Source organism: Dipodomys merriami, unplaced genomic scaffold (genome assembly GCF_024711535.1).
Source record: "Dipodomys merriami isolate MVZ:Mamm:240054 unplaced genomic scaffold, mDipMer1.0.p SCAF_153, whole genome shotgun sequence".
Lineage (NCBI taxonomy): Eukaryota > Metazoa > Chordata > Mammalia > Rodentia > Heteromyidae > Dipodomys > Dipodomys merriami.
The window spans coordinates 310989-337878 of record NW_027202860.1 but is presented as its reverse complement, the minus strand read 5'-3'; the positions used below and the strand labels follow the sequence as shown (position 1 = coordinate 337878).

The window sequence follows — 26890 nt, the reverse complement described above, 5'->3', positions numbered from 1 at the left end:
TTTGGGTGTAAGGCTTGAGATTTTTCTTGCAATTTCTTTTGAATTTTGTGAACTTTCTTCCTGTCAATTACTTTTGGTATTCAATTGTATCAGTTCCTATTTAGTTATATGCTTTATTTTTTTTTGTTTTGCTTTGAATTAACATTGCATACTTCATATATAATGCAAAATCCGTCAAGAAGATGCTTTCATTTATCCTTTTTTGATCTTTTTCAAACATTTCATTCTACATCGGTTATAAACCCCACTGTTTAAAGTATGATAGTTAAACAGTCTATTGTCTTAGAACATTAAGGAACAAGGAAAAGTTTTTTTAAGGAAATACTTATCCACAGAGACATGGAGGCACTTACCAAAGTCCTTCATGCAGCATGTGTCTGGGGGTTCCACAGGTATTGAAGTTTTAGTATGATCTTCCTGGGACGCAGTAAATTGAACCAGATAAAGCTCTTCAAGGTCCTTTTGATTATCAATTTGTCTGAGTGCTAAGGAGTGAGAGTTTAGCGTGTCTGGGGTAAGTATTACAACTCTCTTTCTTCTCCCTTGTGATCTGACTACTCAGATTTTTGAAGCCGACACATCACTTTTGCTGTGATCTGCTTTGTTTTCTTAGAGAAGAAAGAGCTGTGTTCCAGTGTCTGCCCCACAAAGTAGGTATGGGCAGCATTCCCGGAAGCTACCTGCTACAGATGATGTCAGACCTCATGTGACCTAACCACCTCCCATCTGGAAACATTACATCATTCCAGGATGTGATTCTTTCTAAATGCAGAGCACTTGCTATCCTTGCTATCACTTGGTAGCTGTTGCTGTGAACAGCAGCTGTGACCTCAGGCTGAAGCAGCTTTCCTCAGGTCAGCAGCCAAGATGAGACTCACCTGAGAGTTTGATGGTCCCTCCCCCCACCCCACCAACTGCACTGACTTTTGGAACAGACCACATACCACATTAAACACACCTGAAATATTCTACAATTGAAAATCAGGGATGAGAGGGAGGTGACACTTTCCTGGCAAGATGTAGCTTGAATGTGACCCATGTTTTGTAGAGTTAGATATTTTGGTATGTCAGGGTTGGTTATATGAGAGACTGCTGAGGTGAGTTGTACCAGTGGATAGACTCACATATGTGCAGAAATGGGGCATTTGCCTTTAGAGGAGTAAGGTCTGCTGGATACCAGTGGCTCATAACTGTATCCAAGCTATTTAGGAGGCTAAGATCTGCAGGATCAGAACCTAAAGCCAGCTTCTGGGGGGGAGAGGATAAGCAAAGAGCAGGACTGGAGTTACAGCTCAAAAGGTAGAGCACCATCCCATGGATAAGAAAGCCAAACAAGAGCATGAGGCCCTGAGTTTAGACTCTGGTAATGGCACAAAATTTAGAAGAAAAAGACAAAAGTCTACTGTCAAGACATCAATAATCATTTCAAAATAATTACCCAAAGGGGTAGGGACAGCAGTCAATATCCACCAGAAAGGGCAAGCATAATAATAACCATTTATTGGACTCTAATTCTGTGCCAGACACTGGCTAACAGCAAGACCAATTCAGCAGAGTACCTTTGTGTCCTTAACTTTGCATCTTAAGAGGGTCCCACCAGGATACCTATCCAGTAGTATTGACTCAATTGTACCAATTTCTTGTGATACGGAGAGGTATAGATGTAATTGGGCTGATATTTCCTTTAGACAAGTTCAGGACAGGGAAGAAGAGCTCCAAATAGTCATGTGGATCTTGACAATCCTCCAGATGCTCAGTTGCCCTGTCAAGCAGGGACCATTATTCTCACCCCAGTTCTCCAGGAGCTTTGAATAAAATGACTTTCTGGTTTTTTTCTTCTCTGAACAATTAGCCTTGGGTGTCTTTACCATCTATACAACCTCACGTGCTCATCTGTGTACTGCTTCATACTGCACCTCTGCTTGTCTATAAGCTCTTCTCCAAATGACCCCCTGCCCTTCCGTCCCCTCCCTTCCTCTTCTCTGCCCTTTCCCCACCACCTCCCCACATACTTTAACTCAGTCTTTTAAAACTAGATCAGGAGTCCAGAACGTATCTGCTTCCCTTTTTATTCTGCTGCCCGCTGCCTAGGCCTGGTTTCCTAGCAACCCTGGCTCTTTACAGCCCAGAAGGTGGATATGTAGAGGGAGCATGGGCGGTAGAGGTGAGAACGTGAGGAAAGCTTTTTCCTCGGAGGCCCTGAAGCACAGAATTGCTGCCTCACAGTTATTAATATTACAGAAGAAGGGATTTGCCTTCCCAGACATATCTTGGACTCAGCCCTTTGGGTAAGAAATTATTTGCCAAGGAGAGCAGGGCTACACTCTGGTGCCAAGCAAAGATTTCTACATGAAAGAGACTTACACATCTGGCTTGCTCTAAGGACTGACAGCAGAACAGCAGAACAGACAGTGAAAAGGAGGAGGAAGAGGGAAGGGAAGGAAAAAAAAGGGAGGGAGGACAGGAGGGAGAAGGAGAGAAAAGGAAAAAGAAGAAGAGGGAAAGAGGAAAAAGTGAAGTTAAATGTTATTCTGTTCAGGTACAACAACAGCTAGACAAATATGATGTTCATCAAGGATGCATTTGAGTTATTCTTTGATAACATAATTTTAGAGCCAAAAGGATACTTTGGATCATGTTGCTCAACTATCAGTTTTTGTAACCTGATAAGTGGGGCCAGAGAGAGAAAGCAAGAGTTGGGACTAAAAGGTTATCCTCCAAGGCTCAGTCTGATGCTCCTTCTATTATCCCACACTGCCTTCCAGAGCCAGTGGAGAAGTACCACATTGCTTTCCATAACTCAAGGAAATGGGATGCAAAACAGTTGGATGCTCTGGATTGAGACTTGTGTTGTAGACAGAACTAACTGGGCCATGTGTCCTGTACCCTTGGCCCCGTTACCATGTTCTCCCTAGTTGGACTGACCAAGAGAGATGACAAGGAGGAGACACAGAGAGCTGCTCACTCGTCATCTACAAGGTTGGTATTGAAAGTTCAAAGTCAGAGGAAGACAATGCCCTGTGCCCATAGTGACAACAGAGAGCCCATTTACTTAAGTAGGTGGTACTTCTGGGTAACTTTCAAAACCTTGTAGAATTGAGTCAAAATTCTTCATTGTGAGTGACAAAAATCCAACTCAACCTAACTTTAAAGAAAAAAATAGATTGTGTTATTGATAAGCTTTTGTAGGTAGGCATGATTGCTAAGCATGGTTACCCATGCCTATAACTCCAGCACTCTTCTCTGCCTTTGTTGAAAGCCTTCTGGCTTTGGTTAGAAAGTGTCCATAGTTCTTAGCTTCATAGTCTATGGAGCTTGACCCTCAAAATGGGAAAACTGTTTCTCCAGTTTCAAGCTCAGAAATCCCAAGCAAAGGCTCTGATGGACTCAGGTAGAGTTCATATTGTCCCCTAAACAATCACTGTGTTGGGTGAAAAATGGGGAGCCAGTGCTGATATTGGCCCATGCCTCTGGGGTAAAGGAGGAGGGGGGTGATGTTGCTTGTTTTGATGACAAAAAGACAGTTGCTGTTACTGTGTCCTACATCTTGTTTTCTGCAAGTGCTGGAAGTCAGCACCACTGCCATTATCTCATACTTCTTCCTTCAGTTAACATGCTTATATATGGATCATTAATCAACCTGGATGATGACACTGGCAGTCCAGTTCATTCTCACAACTGATGCGTAACAGTGGATCCAGTAAGAATCCGCCCACAACGGAAGGTCAGCAGGAGTGTAGTGCAATGCAGAATCATGGAGGAGAACTCTGCAATCCCTGATTTTGTCACTGACCAACTCTTTTACCTCAAGCAATCCCTTCATCTCTCTGTTTACAGAATGGAAGAAGTTGGCTCAGAAGGTCACTAAGATCCATCTGACCACAGAGGCAATCCAGGGTGAGACAGGACATGTCACTGCCCCCTCTAGTGGTTCACTGGAAGTAGAGGGGGGGGGGGGGAAGCTCAGAGAATCTCAATTCCTAATGCAAGAAAGGAAAAATAAACTTTCTCTATAGAGCAAAACAGGTATATTTCTATACAACAAGGTTAAAAAGCAATGTTTTTTATGGGATGGAGTCCTTTGAGTAATAAATGACACTACTCTTTTATCAATCAAAGCCCTAGAGAGGGCAAAACACAAGACATTACTCTCCTGTAGGTAAATGTTGTAGCTTTCCTGACATCTATTCACCAAGACACCATATCCAGCCAGTAGGTGGCAGGAATACATAGTTTTTATACCTTTTCAAATCTGTCATATGTAGGAACACACACACAAACCCACATTTTTGAAAGGTGTAAATATGTAACTAGAAGAAAGAAGAGAAGAGGAAGAAGAAAAAGAGAAAGTCAGGAGATGGGTCACTTATTCCGGAAATATTAGTTAAGTATGTACTAACTCTTAAGCTCTTGTTGTGGATTATAGCACCAAAGATGAAAGAATTCACGGTTCTTGTCCTCCTGGAGCTTCTATTCTAGTACAGAACAAAATATTGCGTAAGTATAAGTATTGTAAGTGACACAAAGAGAAAATCTCAGGTGTTCTGTGAAGTCAGGCCTCTGAAGGGCCCCAGACCCTGACGTTGGTATCAGAGAAAGTGTGAATGAGGAAGATGAAAACTTTAATCCAAGCCTTGTGACTACCAGGAGGAACCAGGTCAGTTGTGTGGAGTATGTGTTAAACAGAGCACAGGCTAGAAATTTGTGTGTGATAAATGATTTTAGGTTTGTTAAAATACTATCTGGACTGTTACCACATGCTATATTCTAGAGATGCACAGATGAAGAACATGCAATATTATTGCCCTCACAAACAGTGATCTATGGATGAGAACAGAGAGGACTGTATCCCAAGAGGGCTGTGGTTATAAACTGAGGGTGATTACGATAGGAGCAGAAGTGTGGTAGGCAGAGAAAGGCAAAGTTTGCTTTATAACCACCACATGTGAAAGAAGGATTTAAGCCTTTCTAGACATGCACGCAGATTCATTAAAATGATAGGGATGACACAGAATCACAAGGTAGGTAGGTTGAGGAACCAGCCCAAGGCATTGAATCAGGAATGGGCCTCAAGTCACGCTGCAGAACAGCCTTTCAGCAGCCTATTCCACAAACAACCTATGCAGCTTCCTCCTTGCCAAGTGCTTCCACCACAAGGCACTGCCTTGCCACAGGCTCAAAAGCAATAGACCAAATGACCATGGACTGAAACTCTACAGCTGTGTGACAAAGAAACCTTTCCTCCTAATAGGCCAATTTATTTCAAGTATTGGTTACAGTATTAGATGAGTAACACAGTCAAGAATATTACATTTAGTAGAAATATCGTTTAAAAAGAGACAAGCACTGTTAAGATTTTACTTGCATAAAACATCTAGAATGGTCAAATCTATACAGACATAAAAATGTGGTTGCCTGAAGTTGTGAGGAAAGGGAGATGGAGATTTATAAATTGCTACCTGCAGCTACTTTGGAAAACAGTTCCAGGTTTTTGAGAGCTTTAGAGCTGGATTAGGCATGGTGTTCAATGACTTGCTTAGTTTATGTGAGGGACTGAGCTCAATCTCTAGCACTGAAAGAGACAGAGAGACAGAGGCAGAGACAGAAACACAGAGAGAGCAAATATAGTAATATGAATGTAGTAACAATAGTGACACTGCTGAATTGTACGTTTAAAAAGGGTACAATGAATTAAAAAATGATGTATATACTAACACAAAAATACTACAGGTTTGTCTAAGTGCTGGTGACTCATGTAATCCTAGCTACTCAAGAGGCTGAGATCTGAGGATCATAGTTTGAAGCCAGCCAAGATAGGAAAGTCTATGAAAATCTTATCTCCAATAAACTACTCAGAAAAAGTGGAAGTGGCCCTGTGGCTCAAGTGGTAGAGTGCCAGCCTTGAGCAGACGAAGCTTAGCGACAGTAGCCAGCCCCCAAGTTCAAGCCTCAGGACTGGCAAACAAACAAAGAAACAAACCTAGAGGCATTTTTCTGATGTATACAGCTGTGGCCAAGATTCTCAACACCTTTAATATTTTTCTTGTGAAGAATGCAAAAACCTTCAGAGAAGAGAGATAGATAATAAAAACTGTAGCACACAAACCAAGTCCTTGGTTTTTTGTTGTTGTTGTTGGGTTTTTTATATTTGGGGCTTGAACTCAGTACTCCAAATTCTTGCTTGGCTCTTTTTTGCCCACTGCTAGCACTCTACTACTTGAGCCATGCCTCCAGTTCTGGCTTTTTGCTAGTTATTTGGAGATAGAAGTCTCTAGGATTTTTCTGCCTGAGTTGGCTTCAAACCAGGATCCTCAAATCTCAGCCTCCTAAGTAGCTAGAATTATGGGCATGAGCCACCAGAGCTTGGCAGCAAGAGCCTTGAAAAAGAAAGACCTTTTCTCTCTTTAATTTTATAGAATTTATCTTGTATGGGTATAAAGAATGATAATCAAATAATTAAGAGTTTTAACATTCCAAGAAAAGTTTATGAGTGGACCAGACCTGAAGTTCTCAGAAATATTCAACTATGAAGAATAAAAGCAAGTACAACTCTCCTGTCCTATCACTATATGAAAGTGCTCAGTTATAACTAGCATCCTGTTTCAGTCTACAGAAAACTCTTACCTACTATCTATCATTTCATTTGAACCTCATATGCCAATGTCTCCATTTACAAGTGGAAAAGAAGGATGCCGGATATATTACATCACCAGGGTAAGAGAATACAAGGAAAGGTAAAGATTCAAACCAAAAGGCAAAAATACATCTTTTGTTGTATCTTGATACCTTCCCTGGCACTTAGAAAAATCAAGCTAATTGGGCTGGGAAGGTGGCTTAGTGGTAGAGCGCTTGCCTTGCATGCATGAGGCCCTGGGTTCGATTCCTCAGCACCACATAAGCAAAAAGAAAAAAAAGCAGAAGTGGCGCTGTGGCTCAACTGGTAGAGCACTAGCCTTGAGCTGAAGAGCTGAGGGACAGCACCCAGGCCCAGAGTTCAGGCCCCACGACCAGACCCCCCCCCCAAAAAAAAAAATCAAACTGAGTTAACACAAAAAGTGGGTAAGGATGGGATATCTTTGAAATAAGGTACTGACAACTTTTTAGGATTTGATACTTTGTTCTTGTATAATTTTTCTTCCCAGTTGGGCAGCAGGCACATAAAAATAAGACTTTGAGATAATCCTGATTCTAGCTGTAAGGGAGACTGAAACTATCCATCAAAATTTTCAGTTATAAGCCTACAAATGCTGGATAAAATGTAAGAAATCATATTAAAATCACAGCTAAGGGAACTAAGAGAAAGAGAAAATCCCAGAAGCCAGGAACTAGAAAGAAACCTGGAAATCAGACTATGTTATGAGCTGACACAGACGCCACACGGAAGCAGTCAACACTATCAGTCATGGTCATCCATGGAGCTTTAGCAGCCATATGGGAAATGAGAAATATGGCTGGGGCTAGCTCAAAAGCAGGGTTTGGAATTGAAATCCTCCTTCATAAAACTAGGTTCCTAAACGAGCTGTCTTTATGAAATAGCAGTTTAGAAAACAACTCACCTTCCAGTTGATGGAGTTAACAAGATTGCTTGTCTAAGCAGTCCTAGCTCTATGTGAATAAAACTGCCCCCCACCCCAAATTTCACAACTACGAGAATGTATCTAATCTCAAAGCCAGTCAGGGAATTCACCTAAAATCTGTTTTTAACTTCTGATTCATATATGTGTAGAACAAACCAAAACCTGAGGTAGGAAACTATGCCTTCAACCCAGGCTACACACATAAATTCTGCTAAAGATGAGGTAACAGGCCAAACATTACAAAACACATGAAGAAACAATCCATCCTGAGCCAGACACAATGGCTCACACTTGCAATCACAGCCCTTGTTGTGGCAGAGATCAGGAGGATCAGGATAAAGGCCATAACATAAAATAAATATGTCCAAGTTTATTAAAAACATAAAAGGTAGCCAAGTACCAGCGGCTCATGCCCGTATTCCTAGCAACTCACGAGGCTAAGATATGACCAATCATGGTTCAAAGCCAACCACTTGAGCCACTGTGCCACTTCTGGTTTTTTCTGAGTAGTTTATTGGAGATGACAGTCTCATGGACTTTCCTGCCCAAGGTGGCTCAAACAGTGATCCTCAGATCTCAGCCTTCTGAGTAGCTAGGATTACAGGCTCGAGCCACTGGTGCCCAGCTAACCAAGATGAATTTCTAAAAATTAGAAGCATAGTAACTGAAATCTGAAGCTACAATAACTAAATCAAATATTAAGTTCCAAAAAGCTAAAGCAAGAATTCAGAGAACAGAAAGATACATCTTAGGAAATTATCCAAAATGCAGCTCAAACTAAAAAAGAGGGAGAAAATGAGGCAAGAATGGAGTGTGAAACATCTAATATTTTTAAAATAGATATTCACAAGGAGATAGAAGTGACTTGATAAAGCAAGTATAAATTAATGGCTAAGAAATTTCTAAGATGGGTGAAAAGGTATTAATTTCCATGTTCAAGAAGCTTACAGACTAGGTGCTGGTGGTTTATTCCTGAAATCCTAGCTACTTAAGAGGCTGAGATCTGAGGATGACCGTTCAAAGTTAGCATGGGCAGGAAAGTCCGTGAGACTCTTATCTCCAATGAATCACCAGAAAATGAAGTGACACTGTGGCTTAAATTGGTAGGGTACTATAACCTTGAGTGAAAAAGTTCAGGGACAGTGCTCAGGTCCTGAGTTCAAGCCCCACAACTGACCAAAACAAAACAAAAAAGCAGCTCAGGGAAGTAAGTATGGTGGCATGTAATCCCTTCTCTCTTCAACTATGAAAAGAGAATCTTGGGCTAAATGTTCTCTAGTTTATTTACAGCCCCAATTGTCGAAATCTCGATGACTGTAATGAGGAATATAATTATTTAATTACTTTTACTTAGACTATTTTCTCTAGCCAAAGAGTCTATGTGTTGTCTGGGAAATGTTACAAAGTATCATACTGTATTTACAGACATTATTGGTTACATGATAACTTATACAGTGCTCTAGGCATTCACATACAGTCAGACTAAAGGATGATACCCTTAGAGGAGGAACCCAAAGATGTAACTCCTCTGAACATTTAAAATACTATTTATTGGTTGGGTGCTTGTGATTCATTTCTATCCTAGCTACTCAGAAGGCTGAGATCTAAGAATGTGGTTCCAAGCCAGCCTGGGCAGGAAAGTCCACACGACTCTTACCTCCAATTAACTAACAGAAAACTGGAAGTAGAGCTGTGGTTCAAAGTGGTAGAGTGCTAGCCTTGAGTGAAAGAGCTCAGGGACAGTGCCCATGACTTACAAAAATTTAAAATAAAAATACTATTTATCAAACGAAATTCCTGAAAATGGAAATGTGGGGTTTTCTTTGTAGTTGCTGTTGGTGGTGGTATTTGTTTTTGCTTTGATTTTTTTTGTCTTTTTAGGAGAGAAAGGGGGGGTGGAAGCATGAAAACATTCAATCATGCTATTCAATATACACTATGAGGAAAATGAACTACATAACGTGGGCAGGGACAGAAGAGGAAAGCTGGGAGAAAGTGAAAGAAGGGGAGACATGGAGAAAAAAAGAAATGTATTCATTACCTAACATGAAATAATCCCTCAGTATAAAAATGTTTTAGTGTCCATTTGAAGACATTTCAGGAACATGTAACAACAAAGAGACTATAATATCTGAGAAACAGCAGTGATTTTCTTGATGACTGTCAGAATTTTCCTTGACCATCTATTTCAAAGGAAGAGTCAATTAGAACAAAGTAATCAGGTTTAGGGTATGCCTAGTACATATTCTAGCCTTTAAATATCTTATGTTACTAATGAGTTCCTTTATTAGACTTGTCAAGTTGCCCTTTTCTGTATTGTTAGTAACTTTTTAAAAACACTCTATCTATAGACCTATGGTCAATAATATTAAATACTTAAAATTGAAATATACAAAACATTCAAAGAATTCTACTTACTAAGATATTAACATGCACTAACCAGGACTCCATTTGGTAATGAAATATTTATTAATACATTAATGAATTATTAATTCCTTTATTTTATTTATTGCTTAATATCTCAGCACTTTTGAAATTCAATTTCTTCAGAAAAAAATTCTCAAAATAGATTTTTGTGATTTTATAGAGCTTAATGTAATACCTTATTAAAAGCATTCTTCTCCAAAGAGTATAGTATTTACCTAGAATAGTTGAGCTTTTCCATGTCTGTGTATAAAATAATGCCATATACGCAGAGAGTATATAATTAGTGTGCAAAGATAAGGTAGTGATAGGGAAAGGGGAACAGAATAGACAAAGATAGAATGCTAATGGATGCCAAAAGACTAATTACAGTATGGTTAAATATGTTAATAAAGTGGAAAATAAAGTAACACAGATTTTTCAAAAATAAAATGTGGGTGGTTCATTTCCACATATAAAATTCATATCCATTTTCTACCATCATAAATGACAGTAATTTTAAACACTAATAATAATATGTCTTTATTTCTGATTTAAAAGAGAATGGTAAATTACTTCCTTGCCACAAACATTAAAAAAGATACCTGGTTGTGAGACCTAAATGGTTTAATTTTTTCTTGTTTCTAACTTTCTTTGCTAAAAATAAGAACTCATTAGTATTTCTTGACAAGAGACAACTATTAGAGCTATGTTTAAAAAATTACTAGTCCCAGCAGAAATTACTGAACTAGCTGAAATTTACAGCTTTAGTTTTTCAACCACCACAACTAATAATGTTTTAGGTTCAGGCTTAAAAATAGTTGTCCAAACTTCTGTCTTATAAGACTCAAAGTTACTTCAGAATAAGTGGTTTTTTAAAGAATTCAATATTTGAGCTCACTTTGACTTTTGATCTTTTAAGAAGCTGTGTTTATTGCCTCTTGCATTTTTTTTGTCAAGTGTATTATCACTCAATTGCATGACTAAATCTTGACTAAGGCCTTGAGCTGCCATAAAATATCTGCTGGCCATTTGTATTTTGAACTTCATGAATTAGTATCTAATATAATACCTGATTATTGACCTTCTTCAGTGTCACATATAAACCCTCTTCTTCAAATAACAGATAGAGAAATCATTAAAATGCCTTTTTTCTTGTCAAATATAACATTTAGTGAGAGAAAAAGGAATTAAATAGTGTTCAAAACAGGTTCAGTCTTTTTTTGTTTGCTGATCTTGAGGCTTGAACTCTGGGACCGGACACTGTTGTTGAGCTCTTTTTATTCCAGGCTAGAGCTCTACCATTTGAGCCATAATGCCACATCTGGCTTTTTTGAGTGGTTTACTGGAGACAAGAGTCTCACTGACTTTCCTGCCTGGGCTTGCTTCCAACATTGATCCTTAGATCTCAGCCTCCTGAGTAGCTACAATTACAGATGTGAGCCACTATGGTTCAGGATGAAACTTACATGAAAATAAATATCTGGTGCTCAGGAAAGGCTATTTAAACCATTTTTATAAGCCATGCATTAAGGAGATACATAAGATATAAATCACCCAATTGACACAAAATGTTTCTACTATTGTCAATCAAGAATGTATCAATTCTAAGAATATTGGGAACTTTAAATTTTTTTCCTTCAACCTTCAAATTCAGAAGAGATCCAGGAAGAAGGGAAGATATGAGGGTGAGGAAGGTGGAGGGAGAGCACAAGTATTAAGAAATGAGTCATCTGTAATCACCAGCACTTGGAAATTGGGATGATCAAGAGCTCATGGCCAGCCTGAGACCCTGTCTCAACAAAACAAAAACAAAACAAAAAAGTAAATGTCCCTTGTTATAAACACAACATATGTTTTTATATAAACAGACCAGCCAGTCAGGATCAAGTATAGCCTAATATATTAATTCCAATAAATTAATTCATTTAAAATACTTTCAAAATACATTAATGATATTTCAAGTATTTGAAATAGAAATGTGTGGTAATACTTGTGGTTTTTAAGAAGGCAACATATATAATATTTCTAAAGTTTGGAAAAATATCCAAACCAAAATCATAATAATATTTAGGGATTGTAATAATTAAATAAAATAATTTCAACATGAATCTTTTGTATTGGTTCACTCTGGAATCCTCTAAATTACTAGTCTCACAATAGACAGAGTCTAATGAGAAAAATTCTTCAACATCAAATGTTTTAACTATAGATAATGTGCCACGCCACCTCCTGCGGAGTCTGCCTGAGAGATTGCGTTAGACAAAGAGCTTCAAGGAAGCAAGCCTGCAGGAAGGGGGGGTTGGTTCATGGCTTCCCATACACTTGGCTGCACCTTTATAGCCTCTACCTTTATTCTTACTATATTCTTCTTGGCTGAACATTCGATGCCTTTATTCTCATTTTAGCTATTTTTCTATTGATCCGTGAACAGAGCATATTGTATCTTTCCAGTCCAATAGAGACGGCTTCTCTAAATAATAAAGACTAGGACCAAAGATTAAATGTGGGCAATGCCCCAATCAATCTATCATCTGATGTGATGCTGCCTCCAGAAACTCCTACATCTTCACAAGCAGTTTTGTGGCTCATGCGTAGTAAATATAGAAACTTAAAATTTCCAGATATGTCACAACAGACAGAATCAATGAATTAAACTAACTTTGAAAGAGTTATCCCAGTAGTTCAGAGAGTTCTTAAAAAAATAAGGGACCTCTGATTATAAAAAGGAAAAGAAAGATTCCCCCAACAGTTATGATTTAGTCCAACTTACGTTATAGGAAATAGATGGTGGTTTCACACAAATTATAAAGTTAGTAACATCATATTTCCTGAACCAACCGATGAACCATTTCCTTATACAGGAGCTTATAAAGATGAAAATAGTTAAATAAACATAAAAGAAAAAAGAGTATTTTGAAACCATTAGATTTTGTACAAAGATTAGGTAGATCTAGATTATTATGGTGTTCATTATTTAAACAACAATAAGACAGTTTAAAACAGCAATTAGAAATTTATGTGTACAAATATTGGGATTAAAATCATAGGAAATGAAGAATGCCTGACTTAACCTGAAAGTGGTTTTTAGGATGGTTTCAAAGGGACTTAAAGGGCTGGGAAGGTGGCTCAGTGGTAGAGCACTTGCCTTGCACACATGAGGCCCTGGGTTTGATTCCTTAGCACCACATAAGCAAAAAGAAAAAAGCCGGAAGTGGCACGCTGTGGCTCAAGTGGTAGAGCACTAGCCTTGAGCTGGAGCTGAGGGACAGCGCCCAGGCCCAGAGGTCAAGCCCCACGACTGGACCCCCCCCCCAAAAAAAAAGAATCAAAGGGACTTAAAAATATATAAAAAAATAAAAAGAGTACAATATAAGTACAGTCCCTGTCTTAGGTTTAATTATTAAACATGAAAAGGCTGAATAGACGATTAATTGTATTAAACAATAGGCTAGACTTGTTTCGCACCACTTAGCTCAAACAGTTGGTGGGATAGTCATCAATTTTCATGTAATTCATCAATGCTTTGCCTTTTAAAAAAATTGATTACGTGCTTAAATAAACGAAGAATCTATGTCACAATCACACACTGTATAAAAATGTTAATTCTCCTCAATAAAGATACACTCAGATGCAACTCTTTTGAGTCTGTGTCTGTGTGTCACTTCGCCGACTCTTTGCCCACCTATCCTGAGATCCCTGTCCCGTCGGTCCCAGTGCTCCGGCCGAGCTGGTCTGTCGCAATAATGCCTGCCAATGGCAGTCATACATGCTAGCTTATTAAATATAGTTTCTCATATTTTAACATTTCTAAAATAGACATTAAAATACAATTATGCAATGTTTCTTGTTTTATGGTATAGAAGAAATAATCTTCAGTAAAGAGTTTATATACATCATTTTAGTAATCATCAGGACAGATACAATGTATAACATTTATCTATGTTATGGTGAGGAGATAGAGTTTAGAATAACTTGAATAGAATAAAATGGCTGCTTTCTATTGTGTGAAATGCCTGAGAAAATCAACTTGAAGAAGGAAAGATTCATTTTGACTCAGGTCCATTGTCTGTGGGCCTGTGGTGAAGAAGAATGTAGTGACTGAGAACATTGGATAAGAGAAAGCCACCTCTTGGTGGCTAGAAAGCAAAAAGAGTCAGGAAAAGGGCCAGGGACAAAATATACTCCGTGAGGGTGTTCCCCATTGACCTACTTCCTCCTCTTCAGCCCCACCTCCGAAAGTTTTCATCACCTCTCAAGTATCTATTAGGTATGAATTCACAAATGGATTAAGTCATTCATGAGGTCAGAGTCCTCATGATCCAATCACCTCCCTAAGGCTTCACTTCTGAACACTTCTAGATTAGGTACCAAGACAAAGCACATGAGCTTTTGGGGGACATTTGAGACCTAAACAATAATAACTACTAAAACTCCTAGCCCTAGAGTTCAAGCTGAAGTTGCTCTGACTTTGGAGAACTTGTTATGGCTAGGATGTAGATTATCCCTGTAAGGTTCACATGTTACAAGGTTTGGTCCTTAACCAATGGTGTTTTTCCAATGGTACTTTGGGGATGAAGTAGAAACTTCAGGGAGTAGAGCCTATTGGAGGAAGCTTACTGGGGGGGGGGGGGTGTACATTTGAAGGGGGTATTTTTGTTCCAGGGTCTGAGTGGACCTGGCCTTTTCTGCTTCCTGGCTGCCGTGAAGTGCCCCCTAGGTCCTGCCCCATGATCATTTTTCCTCAGGCTCCGAGTAACAGGATCAGCTGGCTGAAACCACTGAAACTATGAGCCCAAATAAGTCTCTTCTCCTTTAAATTGCTGCTCTTGGTATGTTGTCATGTAATGGAAGCTGATTAGCACTGAGCCTTTCATCTTGGCAGTCCACACCATTTTATACATTTGGCTAAAGGCTTAGCAAGAGGACCAAGCATCCATGTACAGTACGAGATGATTTTTATATCAAAATATATGGAAGGTGCTCATAAAAGGCTATTCAAAACATTTTGCAAAGCTATTTATTAAGAAACTATAGTAAGTTAAAAACATATACACTTTTAAGTTTCCTCACAGTCAGTACTGTACTATTGAACATCTAACACTTGGTTGTGGAAGCAAAAAGAATAGGTCCTAATTTGTAGTTTTTGTTGATTTCTATGATGTAAATGTTCTCACTTTGTCAGATTTCAAGATATCAGGTAAAGGCGACGGCTTTCAAGTTTTCTGAAACATTAACAGTTAGTTCTGGTAAGCTGTTCTGAGCTGATCCTGAACACTATTACCAGTAACGGTGAACTAATGGTGAAGAAAGTATTTCATTCTCTGAATGCCCTATAATTGCATTTGCAGTAGTAATTCTAATTGACTTGGAATGAAGGGTTGAAAACTGACAGAATTATCATGAAGCAAACGTAACATGACATGGCTGTTTACATGGTGTTCTGCAGTTTCAGATATCCACTGAGGGGTCTTACAATGCAGCTCCAGGGAGTAAGTGGGTCACCATATTGAATTTCCACCATGAACCCAGCTATGACTTTTAGTCATAGTCTGGTGGTAAAGTTTGTGCTGGTCAAAATTTTAAGGATTTTCTAAGAGGAAAAATAATGAAATGTCAAAGTTTAGGGATTACTATAAATTTGGGAGTTTTGGAAACATGACAAATGTATAAAGCTTACAAAAAAATCTTGAGAATGAAAGTGTTGATTTCAGAAGATGTGAGGCATTAAACGTAGAGAAAATAATTTCAAACACTAAAATTGGAAAAATAAAAATTCAGATATCCAACTGTGATATGCAAACTGCAACACAGAAATTGGTTTTGAAGACAGTGAGTAGTATTGCCAGAAGCTATAGCCAGGACACTGCAAGTCAGTTTCTACTAACCAAACTTTTAGGAGCTACTCAGAGACTTGTTCTAGAATTTTGTCATGTAGCCTCCGCCTGAAATTTGTGGGGAGTATTGATTACCTTTGTGAAGAAAAGTATTCTATTTAAAAATGGTATTTTTTAAAATCAAGGCATGCTTAAAATAAATACCATTTATTTTAATAAGGTCTTGCTATTAAATGGTACTTAATAAAATTAAATGGTATTTAATAAAACACCATTTTAATAGGGTCTCACTTCCTGCCCAGGTATGCATCTGGGCACAATCCACCTATGTTAGGCTTCCATTGGTAGCTAGAACAAACATAGATCACTGAGCCCAGCTCTAGGTTGAGATGGGATCTTGCAAACTTTTCTGTTTGGGTTGGACTCAAACCATGATCCTCCCAATCTTATCCCAAGTAGCCAGGATTACAAGTTTGAGCTATTAATATTTGGCTCTTTTGACTTATTTGTTGACTGTTCAGCTTGAACTCAGGGCCTGACCCTTGTCCTTGATCTCTTTTGCTCAAGACTAGTGCTCTACCATTTTGAGCTACAGCTCTGCTTCTGGTTTTCTGGTGGTTAATTGGAGATAAGGGTCTCATGGACTTTCCTACCTGGGCTGGCTTTGAACCAATCCTCAGATCTCAGCCTCCTGAGCAGCTAGGATTATAGGTGTGAACCACCAGTGCCTGGCATTTTTGTCTTTTTAAAAAAAATTTATTGTAAAGGTGATGTATGAAGGGGTTATAGTTATATGAGTCAGGTAATGAGTACATTTCTTTTTGAACAGTGTCACTTCTTCCAGATTTTGTCTTTTTAACAAAAGCCATTCATCCTGGAGTGAGGTGATATCTTGTGGTTTTGATTTGTATTGCTCTGATGATTTGTCTTTTTTTGTATACCTGTTGGCCATTTATATGTCTTCTTTCAACAAATACCTATTTAATTTCCCATTTTATTTTATATTTTCAAACCATGATTTCCCATTTTTAATAAAGTTATTAATTTGTTTTGTTATACAGGTTTAGAATTTCTCATATAGTCTGGATTTATTCCTTTCTTCTTAGTTAAAACCACAATGGAGGTCTCTTCTTCATGCAGGCTTCCCTGATAATGTCTGGTATTGTAACCTCTCTATAATTCTGGGTGCGGTGGTGCATGCCCACATCCTAGTATACTCAGGATGGTGAGGCAAGTGGACCATGAGTTTGAAACATAACAAATTCTAAATGAGCCTTGGCTACAGAGTGAGACCTTGTCTCATAAAAGTAACCAATCAATCAACTAAACAAACATACAAACAAATAGACACAAACTGACATTCACTTGTACCATACTCTTTTGGAATTGTCTCATATGGAGCCTTGTATTGACTTGTTTTTGTGGGTAAGTCTCAATCCCAATGGGATTGAGTTGTGTTTCATATCACTTAGATACCACTCATATTCTTTTTCCTTCTCTTTCCTCCCTTCCATAGCATTTATGAATTTGTCTGTCTAGGACTTTGTTAGGCTGACACAAATTTGACTATAGTTTCTGTCCTTAAGTCATTTAACCCCTTCTTACCTCTCCAGTCTCTTCTCTTCAAGTCACATAACTTATCCTGGCCTTGAATGTACTTGGTAGCCCAAGCTGATATCAACTCACAATTCTCAAGTGCTGGGATCCTCACTCGTAGCTTCCAGCTTCATCTTAACACTCTCCTTTTAACTCCCACACAGGCTAAAGGGCATTTCTCTATGTATATTGTTTCCTTTTATAATTAGGGTCAGGCCTATTTCTTCTGACTAAGAATGCAGTCTTCCTGCTCCCATTCTACCCTCCCTCCTATTTATGTCTAACACCTGTTCAGACCTATCCATGGCTTAGCTAATTCTTCCAGGGAGAATAATCAAAAAGAAATGCCAATTTCAGAATGTATTCCTCTTTTGCTCCATTCCCAGCACTGAATTCTCAAAAAGGAGCTGTGTTTATTTGTGTCTGTCATTTGGAGTTATCTTTTAGTATGTATGTGTATATATATATATATATATATATATATATATATATATATATATATATATATATATATATATTCTGTTGGGAATGAGTCATATCTCCTGATAACTAGTAGGTTTTTTAAAATTTAAAAAAAATGCTCCCTGACCGACGATTTAAAAAAATGCTCAATGAATGAATTTTACAAATAAGTTATAATCCCTACTCTTGAGGATATCACCATCTAGTGGGGGAGACAGAACTGCAGATAAACCATAGGTTTAAAAGCCATGGAGAAGACAACTATTGTGGCACACCCCTGTAATCCTGGCACTCTGGAGGCAAATGCATCAACATTGTGAACTCAAGGCCAACCTGAGCTATACAGCCAGTTCCAGACCAGCCTGGGATATACGCAGACACTTTTTTTCAAAAAAAATAATAAAATGTTATACAGGTCTCAAATGGCTAATTTGGCCTGTGAAGTCAGGCAAAGGAACAATCTGGATTTTTAAGGATTTCCAAGTTTCCTGAGTAAAAGAAGGACATAGCAGATGCTCACACCATGAACTAATTAAGTGCCTGCATATCTCTGAATGGTTCAGATCTTCTAGATGCCTTTTGGTACAAGATAGAGCATGGCTACAAACAAGGGACTCAGCTAAGTTAGGACAACAGAAAAGATTATGTTTGTTTAAAAAACAATTTTAAATGCAAGTGTCATATAAAAGTGACATCTGTGGCCGCAGCAGGACAAGTGTTGCTTACTACATCTCTTAGAAAAGAAACTACAGCTGGGAAGGTGGCTCAGTGGTAGAGTGCTTGCCTTGCATGCTTGAGGGCCTGGGTTCGATTCCTCAGCACCACATAAGCAAAAAGAAAAAAGCCAGAAGTGGCACTGTGGCTCAAGCGGTAGAGCGCTAGCCTTGAGCTGAAGAGCTGAGGGACAGCGCCCAGGCCCAGAGTTCAGGCCCCACGACCAGACCCCCCAAAAAAAAACAATAAAAAAAAAAAAAAGAAAGAAACTACATTAAGAAGAGTAAAAACATTTGATTGACTGATACCAGTCAAGGTAAGGAGAGAAATTAGAGGGCCTGGAGAGAGACAATCAGCAGGATTCATAAGGGAAAGCTCGTGGGTTATTGAAATTACTAGTCTGAGCCTGTTTTAGCAAGGGGAACAGAGACTAAAAATTTGACAGAAATTGTGCGTCTAGTGTAAATTATGTAAACTACAGCAGCTGGATCAGATGAATATATTATCACTCCCAACCTACAAAACCTGGTCCCCTCCTACAGTCATAGAATACAAACAAGATGTGGGAAAAAAATCAGCATTAATGAGGAAAATGAACCAAAGAAAAAGTCAAATTTAAGCACACTAAGAAATATTAATTAGGGGCTGGGAAGGTGACTCAGTGGTAGAGCGCTTGCCTTGCATGCCTGAGGCCCTGGGTTCGATTCCACAGCACCACATAAGCAAAAAGAAAAAAGCCGGAAGTGGCACTGTGGCTCAAGTGGTAGAGCGCTAGCCTTGAGCTGAAGAGCTGAGGGACAGCGCCCAAGCCCAGAGTTCAGGCCCCACGACCGGACCCCCCCCCAAAAAAAAGAAATATTAATTAGTACTAGATTTCTGTAGGAAATGAAATTTGAGGAAGTTTAAAATCATCCAGGTTATCTCTGTGCCTGCCCCAACTCACCCTATCATACTTCACATTCTAGAAGCAACTTATTGTGTGTTGTATACACAAGTAGTTGCTATTCCTGTTTCTCTTAATAATTCTTCCTCTGCCAGGGGTATTTTGTCCCCATTCCCTTCCATCCTAAAAGACTCAGATGTGATCTCCAAAAAGCCTCTATTGAATCTCAAGGTTGTGAGGTTTTTTGTTTGTATGCTCTGTGACCTTGTCATATTTTTACTTGTCTCTATACTGACTGTCTTCATCCCTAAAATTACTACTTTTTATTGGTTATTTATGTTCATAGATACTCCAGCCACTCCTAATGGGCATGCAGAAGTAGCTCTTGAATGAACTGAAAAATAAACAAAAGATGACATGCCTTGTCCAAGGTCATGAAACTGACGGCTGCAGAGCTGAGACAGACCTGAAATCTCCTGACTCTACTAAGTACATGGCTTTCTCTCTCACCTTTTACTTCCTGAAGCTCAGTCCTTTTGGTTTCAGGCTGCTGTTAAGAACTGGCAAGGACCATCATCAATAAACATCTTTTAACAACAGCTATTGGTGGACAAACTCAGAGTAATAAATACTAGCAGAAGGTCCCATTAATACCTGAACTCATATTTAGGAGAGACACTATCTATGCTGGGAAATGTAAGGCCTTTATTTTCCGTAATGTACTTTCTTCTGACTGTGTGGTTAGTGATATTCGCAGTCTGGCACAATCCTCCCACACTCCACAGAAACCATGGCAGCAGAAACTCCCCTGCAGTTTTACAACTTCCCAAGGAAGAGCTCAGTTCAACTTGTGCTGTAATTTCTGTGAAGGATATTTAAAGTCCTTTAAAACACATGAATGAACCTTTTGAACACCACTTGGAAGAAGTAATGACATTCAGTGATCACCACCCAGGAGGTATAGAATGCCTCAGGGCAGAACAAAAGGCCAGCTGAATCAGTCAAGGGCAGTTGCTTCCACAAAATGCTTTTTACCTGAACAGGAACTTCAATGTCTTGTATGAAATGACACAGTGTTTTTCCATAAAGTGTCATGTGCTCCTTATTCCCCAGTAAAGCTATGAATCTAAATTTAATGTTCATTCCTGTGTTTATTTTGGTTGCTAGATTCTTAGGGAATGATCTTATCAGAATTCTATTATTCTACCCAGTGCTACATTTGTTTAGATGAAAGAAAAGAACAGTGGCTGCCACTAGCCGTTTTTTCTGCAAAGTTTTTATTATAGAATTTGAAATAACCTTGTAGGACATCTAATTCAGCCCTTACATTACAGAACTGATCCCTGGCAATCTGATGAAAGTAAAAATTGTTATTTTGTGTGGAGCAAATCATTCTACTCTAGAAGAAGAAATTAAGAACTTGGACACTCAATCACAGCTGTTATGTTATTAGGACAATATACACATATGGGCAGGATAGAAACGAATGCTTTGGACCGAATATATTTCCCTTTCACTTACTCCTAGGTCATTTTCTCTGTCACAAAAAGTAGAGGACCCGTCTATAGGTTTCCTTTGGCAGGTGCACACTTGCCTATAGTCCTGTTGTGCTAACATGGACGCCTTTTTGTTTTCACATTTTATGAAAATAATGTAAATGGGTTTCAAGAGTCTCCTCAGTGACATTTCCTTCAAATTTTTCATTTAAAAAAATTGGTTGACCTATGTTGTGAACCAGGTATCGTGGTGCAGCAGGTACATAATCTCGGCACCCGGGGCGGGGTGAGGGGGAGGAAGAGGAGGCGGCCAGGGGACAAAATGAGATCTGGTCTACACACACACGAAGTCACCCTTCCCAAACGACTCACATCGGGGGCGAGGTTTGGAAAAGTACTCGCAAAAGCAACGCGCATTTGCAAGAGAGCCCGGTTATCCTATGTCTGTGTCCTACGTCCATTCCACGTACTCCTAAAGCAAATTATTATTGAGCACCTGCTAAAGATGGCAGGTCCTGTGCTGGGCCCAGAGAGGCTGCCAGTGACGAACCCCGGCCGTCGAAGGGCTGGCGAAGGGCTCCAAAGTCCAATTACCTCATCCCGGCTCAAGCCAGAATGAATGAAAGGGTTCAACTTGCCGGAGCAGAACCGGGACTGGAAGGAAGCCCAGAGTCGCCACGTCTGCGCCGCCCGACTCTCCCACTGCAGCGTCCCTCATCACGTGACTCAGACAGCCCGCACGTCCTCCGGCCCCGCTCCCTCCCTCCCCCCCCCCCCCCCCCCCCGCCAGCCCGCTCCGGCGTTTGGGCGGCCCTGCGCATGCGCAGCTCTCGGGGCCCGTGCTCTGAATGCGCTGACAACTTCCGGTTTGCTTTCCCCGCCCTCCCCGCCCCCGGCGTGGCTAAAGCTTTCGGGGTTTGGCTGCGGCCGCGGTGAGTTGGTGGGGGGCCGGGCGTGATAAAGTGAGTTACCCCCCCCACCCGCCCTAGTGGGATTCCCCACCACCATGGCCTGTTCCATCGTCCAGTTCTGCTACTTCCAGGACCTGCAGGCCGCCCGGGACTTCCTCTTCCCTCAGCTGCGGGAGGAGACCCCCAGCGGCGTCCTGCGGAGGGACCCCAGTAAGTGCCCCCCGGTGTCACCCCAATAAGTCCCCCCCCCGCCCGTGTCGCGGCCTTGCTTCCCGGGCGCCCGCCGCCCCGGGTCCGCCGGGCCCTACCCTCGGGGCCGCGCCGCCTCCGCGCCCCGACGACTCCCCTTCCGGCCGCCTTTGACATCCCGGCCCGGCCAGGCGGCGTCGGGGCCGCCCTCCTGGCTCCCCAGTTTTCCTCCTCAGCCTCTGTCATCGCTGCCAAATCGCGGGGCCTCTGCCCTTCCTCCGCCTCCCCAGCCCCTCCTTCCCCCTTCTAGGCTTCTTCCTGAGTTTCTCTTCCCCCCCACCCCCCACCCCAGCCCGCTGTCCACCGTCCCCTGCTACTTGCTCGGTGATTCATGCCCGATGTCAGCCTTCCCACCCTGTGATTGCCCCGGTGCCCCCCCTCGTGCGCCATCCCTACCACGGTGGCTTTTGCCGCCTACCCTGCCAGAAACGTGTATCATCCCCCCCCCCCCACGTCCTCCCTCCCCCAAACCCTGCCTTTCATTCAGATTTAAAGAATTAGTGGCTGCTTGATGAGTAAAAAGGGACTCTTAAGATGGTGAATGAAGTCCCAAATTAGAAAAAAAATAACCTCTTAGGAAGAGATTCGAAATTAACGACATGACTTAAGAAAAGTTAATATGCTTTTATTGAGGTGAGAGGCCTTCTACTGCTTCTTGACTACCAAATGGTAAGCCCAGTGCTGGGTCAGTAGATGTGTGCAACTTCCTCAGAATTACCTAGCCGTCTCCTTTTGCAAGGGTATGTTTCTTGTTATTTATTTTTTGCATTACCAATCTGAAGCACATTTTTGCTTTGTAATAATGCCACCAGGCCCACTAAAACAAAACACAACACTATTCTCTTCCAAAACTCAGCAGAGGGGCTGGGAAGGTGGCTCAGTGGTAGAGCGCTTGCCTTGCATGCTCGAGGCCCTGGGTTCGATTCCTCAGCACCACATAAGAAAAAAGAAAAAAGCCAGAAGTGGCGCTGTGGCTCAAGTGGTAGAGTGCTAACCTTGAGCTGAAGAGCTGAGGGACAGCGCCCAGGCCCAGAGTTCAGGCCCCACGACTGGACCCCCAATATAAAAACAAAAAACAAAAACAAAAAAACTCAGCAGATATCTTAGGCACTCAGGAGGTTCAGGCAGGAGGATTGTGGGTTCCAGGCCAGTCTGGGCCTGTCAATAAACAATTTAGGAAGTAATCAAATCAAAAGTGTCCATGAATAAACCTTTACTCTGTGCCAGTCATTGATGCAACAAACCAATTAAGGTTGGTAGTTTGTGTTCTCTAGGAGGTTAGGGTTTTTGGTAGAGACATATATGTCAGTCGTTTGCCATATCAAGCCAGAGAGATGCAAAGGATTTGAAGTGCTAATACTTAATTCTGCCTTGTAAGAAGTAGGCAGAGGGAAAAGGTAAAATAGTATCATGTGTGCAGGAAGGAGGCCAGGGATAGCAAGGCATTTAGACAACTCAGAAAAACTGAATGGTTGGAGAGGATGTGAGAAGATGAGGGGGGAGATGAGGCTGTCATGAACTAAATCATCCATAAATCTTGTAAAATTGTGGGTGCCTCTGAAAGACTTAAAAAGGCAGAGAAATAACATGATTGATTTGTACTTGATAAATCAGCAAGGTACCATGGCAACAGTGTGGAAGAAAAACAGGAAGCAGGAAAATTGGTACCCGGAGCTTGTATCTGGGCACACAGATCATAATACACCAAGTTCTGTACTTTAGTTGTCAGGTAATAACAATATGGCTATTTGTTTCTATGTGAGACAATCACTTGTACATTTAAAAGATCTCCAATGCCCTTATTTCCCAATATTTACAAAAATGAAAACTACCACATGGTTGTTTTTATCAATCAAATAACATCTATTAAGATTTAAAATATGGTCTTATAACTTTGAAATTGCAGGAATGGGTATGAGTAGTAATAGTGAGGACCCACTTAATGATGCACTGACATGATTTTGAGGGAGACTGATTTCTAGACCAGTAGTAGTAAGACCTACTTAACATAGTGACATAATTTTAAGGGATAATGATTTCTAGACTAGAACTTTAAGAAATCACACTTGAGAGGGACAAGAAGTAAGTAAATAAATACATATACAGAGTGAATCAGAATACTTGGCAAAGACTGGGAAGGTGGCTCAGTGGTAGAGTGCTTGCCTTGCATGCCTGAGGCCCTGGGTTCTATTCCTCAGCACCACATAAACAGAAAAAGCTGGAAGTGGCCCTGTGGCTCAAGCGGTAGAGCACTCCCCTTGAGCTGAAGAGCTGAGGGACAGCGCCTAGGCCCAGAGTTCAGGTCCACGACCGGCAAAAACAAACCAAACCAAACAGAATACTTGGCAAAAATTGGCAAATGAGATTATATCAAACTGTTAATCTTTTTTTTTTTTTTTTGGTCGGTCGTGGGGCTTGAACTCTGGGCCTGGGCGCTGTCCCTCAGCTCTTCAGCTCAAGGCGAGCGCTCTACCACTTGAGCTACAGTGCCACTTCCGGTTTCCTGGTGGTTTATTGGAGATAGGAGTCTCGCGGTCTTTCCTGCCCGGGCTGGCTTTGAACCGCGATCCTCAGATCTCAGCCTCCTGAGTAGCTAGGATTACAGGCGTGAGCCACCAGCGCCCGGCTCAAACTGTTAATCTTCTATATAGCAAAGAATCAATAGAGTTGAAGAGGCACCCTATAGAATGGGAGAAAATACTAACTATTCTAGATTGATAATGTATAGAACAAAAGGAACTCAACAGCAAAATAATAATTATTAAAAATGATAGATGGACTTGCACAGACATTTCTTGAAGGAACATTTACAAATGGCCAAGAAGTATGTGAGAAAATACACAATAAAACTAATTATCTGGAAATGCAAATCAAAGCCACAATGAAATGCCATCATATCTCAATTGAATAGCTATTATAAAAAATGCTATTTCTACAGAGAATATTTATGTTATCAGACAATGGACTTTTAAAATTAGAACATATTTTTATGTGGGTAATTTCTCCACAGTTGTCCATAAAATAGTTTTATAGTAAAATGAGTTAACATATTAAGTTTTATGCTATGATATATTAGTACTTAACAAAAAGGAGAATGGGGCATTTAGAGTTTCTTTAGGTTTATAGATTTTGACTATATAATTTTTGATTACCTAAATTTTGATTACTACATACTTCAATTCCTAAGGAAGATGCTAATATGAAGTTTATTTTCTTCTCCATTTCCCTAGAAATATAAAAAGCCTGATAGTTGTGAGGCATAGAAAATTATGAGGTAGCCCCTTCCTTCCTGTTATTCCTGTTGTACTGCCTGCTCTGTGAAGCCTTCCTTACCTGAACCCAAAAAAAGCCAACTGAAATTTGTTGAACTCTGAATTATTTATAAGTCATATGTTCTAGAGGTTCTTTTTATAGAAACAAAGTACATCATCTTTTTTTTTCTTGTCTCAAAAACGGAAATGAATTTGCTCCCTGCTAAGAAGATCTTTTATTAGACCATGGAAATTAAATTAAGTTTTCCTTTTCCTAACATTTTATGGTTTCGGTTTCTTATTTAGTTTTTGATTTTGACATACTCATTCAAATACTGTCAAATTAATTGTCCACTTCTAGAATTCAATTTCCTTTGTAGCTTCGGGTTCTTATTAAATGAAAAACATACTGCGTTTATGGATGACAGACTATTATTCAAAGGCAAATTAGAATGATGCATTTGGGATATTAAATAGAGCTATGGAAAGCAAAAATTGGATTTCTTATTTAGATTTTGTTAGTAGAATAATCTCATTGGAAATATGCTTAAATAGGACATCTGGGAACTGGAGGGCATGCCTTAAGTAGTAGAGTGCTTGGCTGGCATGCTTGAGGAAGCCCTGGGTTCAATCCTCAATAGTGCAAAACCCCAAAAAACATAAGAAATTTCTTTGATAATTAAAATTGTTTTCTGTTTTGTTTGAAAGTTTATTTACTGAGATATTGAACAGCTTCTTATACTAGTATAATCTAATCCCTTTATGGAAAAATTTCTGGAGGGGAATTGTGGCTACATTTATAGGTAAAACCTTTGATAAGGGTAAAAACAAGAATTTATGATTATGCTACTAATGAATGATTCTAAGTAGTTCAAAATAATTTGGTGATGGGTATTAAAAAACAGAAGCTGAAAGTCAGGTTAATGATCAGTGAAGAGATAGTTATTTTTAATCACTTACCATTTCATCTTGCTCCTCTTTCTCTTCATGGAGATCAGTGTATTTAGGAGAAGTTTTGATTCAGTCTGTGAATGATAAGGAGTGAATGATAATTTCAGCAACTGAGCTAGACAAAATTATCTTAAGCTGGCAAACTTCTTGAAGACTTAAATAGAATTTTTCAATGAAAATATTGATTATGTGTGAATTTTAAGGAAAAATTCTGAGAATATGGAGGCTTGATTGGAGAAGATTAAAGATTCAAAACTATTTAAATATGTGTTTCTTTTTTGCCAGAAATATAGTTTTATCAGTAGGTTATATGGAAATGGAGAAGCTCAGTTCAAACATGAACATGTGAGCTGTTGCAGTGGCTCAAGCCTATAATCATAGCTACTAGGGAACAGAGATTAAAGGATTGTGATTTGAGGCCAGCATGGCCCGAAAATAGTTCAGGAGACCTCCATATTAGCCAATAGTTGGGCATGGTAGTATATACTTGTTATCCAAGTACAGGGGAAGCACAAATAGGAGAATTGCAGTCCAGGTAGGCCAGGGCATAAAATCAGATC

The 26890-nt window shown here is 39.9% G+C and overlaps 1 protein-coding gene across 1 annotated transcript in view; it reads left to right on the top strand.

Annotated features, from left to right (window-relative positions):
* Window positions 1-21956: 21956 nt before the first annotated feature.
* The window catches only part of Rab3gap2 (RAB3 GTPase activating non-catalytic protein subunit 2), a 75569-nt gene continuing 70635 nt past the window's right edge, over window positions 21957-26890 (top strand). The window contains exon 1 of the mRNA XM_070022769.1: window positions 21957-22089. Coding sequence (XP_069878870.1) covers window positions 21975-22089 — 115 coding nt within the window. The 5' untranslated portion in view covers window positions 21957-21974. The remainder of the gene's footprint in view (window positions 22090-26890) is intronic.